The following is a 2518-nucleotide window of genomic DNA, read 5'->3' as shown; positions in this document are numbered from 1 at the left end:
ACCCAAAGCACACAGCAAAACTGAGCACCCAGTGGCTGAAGGAGAAAAAGGTGAATGTTCTTGCATGGCCTAGTCAGAGCCCAGACTTAAACCCCACTGAAAATCTGTGCAATGACTTGAAGACTGCAGTGCACAAACACTCACCATCAAATTTAACTGAACTTGAGCAGTTCTGCTAAGAAGAGTGGACAAATATTACAAAGTCTATGGGCCTGTTTACACCTGGTCATTTCATGCATTTTCGCTGATCGGATATCTATCTGATTTGTTCAAACGTTTCCATTTACACTTGGCCACATAAATGTGTCGTCGCAAAAAGGATTTAAATCCGATCATCAATTCCCGCGCTATATTTAAATTTAACGGAGTTCACGTCAACGAAATCAAAAGATAAGCGCTGCATTTTATTAATTATCAGCTCATTTCAGGATCAAAGATCGCAAAAGGAGAGTGCACGAGCACTGGAAAGATACGTTTGTCTTACTACTTTTAATGAAGATGATTGTGTGATGACTGTTTGCGTATTACTTTTTCAGTAAAATTTACATATGTGGTTTCAACAACCAGATGCGTTTACACTCGTCCAGTTTCATCTGGAATGCGGCCCAGACCACCTCCTGAAGTGGTTTGAGCGATCGGATTTATATCCGTCTCGAATGCGTTTCGGAGGGCATTTACACCTGGCCTTTTCACGATCGGATAGCTATCCGATCAGACAAAACGCATGAAGTGACCAGGTGTAAACAGCCCCTATATGCGCAAAGTTAGTAGAGACAAATCCCAACAGACTGAAGGCTGTAAATAAAGCAAAAGGTTTAATATACACATACATATATATATATATATAAAATAAAATATTAAAAGTAAAAATAAAATTGTTTTCGTAGTGGGGCCAGTGAAAACATTAGCAGGGCAATCAGATCTCTTATCTGCTGGTCAGGCCGGGCTAACAGAAAAAAAAAAATCTTTATTGCTCAGCATATACTGAGCATATTCCAAATCAAAGAACAAACAAAAGTCATGCTTGACAGTTTCATCTGTCTTATTCCGATTTTGATTAACCATAATATTGGTTTAACTGGGGTATATTTGAGTTAATGCACAGACTGTGCTTAACAAGCAAACTGTATGTGCTTTTATCGAGGAAAGGTCATAAACGGCTTAAGATAAATGTAATCAACACACCTAGATTTTTGCTTTGCATGTAAATCGCTTTTTTGCAGGTCTGACCGTGTAACAGGTGGAAAAACCTGATCATTTAAAAATCTCATTTACATTCTAATGTCCGTTGTCAGTTTATTGATTTGCATGTAAACCTGTAAAATGCATTTAATTTGATAGTTTTCATTGTTTTGTAATGCATGTGAACGTACTGACTGACGAAAATCAAGATTTACTAAAAAATACTAGACCAGTGATTTTAGTTTTTGTGAGACATAAGTAAATGCTTTAATACTACTTAGTCTTGCTTTCAGAAAGCATTGTGTTAATGAGGGCACAATGTGTGTGTTTGAAGAGCCTCTGACAGCATCTGTTAGTGTCACATCTGTGACGGCCTGACAGACACAAACAGAGCGTGAATGGAGGATGATGATGGAGAGGAAGCTCATACACCTTCAAACCATCTAATGCTATTCATTTATGTGTCTGGTCATGTTTCAGCTGGAAAAACAGAAGCGTTTGGAAAGAATCCGACAGAAAAGAGCCCAGCTAGAGGAGCTAATATTACAGGTTTGTGCCATACCTGTTTGTGTTTTTGTGTCTGTTCTCTCACTACAGACCTGCAGCCAAACTTCCAAACAGCACTACACATGGGAATCATCTGTAGAAAAGGAATTACATGATTCTGATTCCACTTAGCGGTTTTGAGGAAGCACCCACCTATATAAGTACATATTGCACAGTCTTTGGTTCATTTCTAGTTGGGAATGAAGAAAGCAATGACTTTCTGTTCAGTGACTATGATGAAAAGCACTCAGACTGATTTAGTTTGAGTTTGATTAGTTTGTGTCATTAGACAATTCAAACCATTGATGTGTGATTTTTGAGACGGAGTCTTTTTTGACTGATTCATTAAGGCCCATGTGCTACAAAATCAGTGGCAGAATGCTAGAGCTGAAAAGTGGTGTGTAAAATGCTGTCGTATTTAAGTGTGATATTGCGTCCAAAATGAAGAGTGCAGATGCACAAATATCAGTTCCAGGTTTATATACTGTATATATTTGTGTGTGAGTTTGTGTGTAATTAGGCGCGTTTCCATTACCCTTCAAATTGCGCAAATTGAAATTGCGAATTGAAAATACGCCTAATGGAAACGCGTCAATTTCACAAAAATGCCCATATATCGCAAAAAAGTTTTTACGCTCGCTTTAGGTGGTTTTTCAGGCAATGCGAAAAAGGAATAATTTGCAAAAAAGCAATGGAAACGTTTTTTTTTTTTCTCACATTTACAGGTCACATGGCGTATGTAAAAAGTCATATGATCATTCTTCAATGTACTATAACCTCCAAGAAACAC

General features: G+C 37.8%; 1 protein-coding gene across 3 annotated transcripts in view; it reads left to right on the top strand.

The window, feature by feature from the left end:
* The window catches only part of LOC107744026 (transcription factor Dp-2-like), an 83990-nt gene that overhangs the window by 77462 nt on the left and 4010 nt on the right, over positions 1-2518 (top strand). For all 3 annotated transcript variants that reach the window (XM_016557486.1, XM_016557487.1, XM_016557485.1), the window contains one exon: positions 1663-1731. In XM_016557486.1, coding sequence (XP_016412972.1) covers positions 1663-1731 — 69 coding nt within the window. The remainder of the gene's footprint in view (positions 1-1662; positions 1732-2518) is intronic.

Source organism: Sinocyclocheilus rhinocerous, unplaced genomic scaffold (genome assembly GCF_001515625.1).
Source record: "Sinocyclocheilus rhinocerous isolate Xijiao unplaced genomic scaffold, SAMN03320098_v1.1 scaffold407, whole genome shotgun sequence".
Lineage (NCBI taxonomy): Eukaryota > Metazoa > Chordata > Actinopteri > Cypriniformes > Cyprinidae > Sinocyclocheilus > Sinocyclocheilus rhinocerous.
Note: the sequence above shows the minus strand (reverse complement) of the source record. Positions and strands in the feature narration are given on the sequence as shown.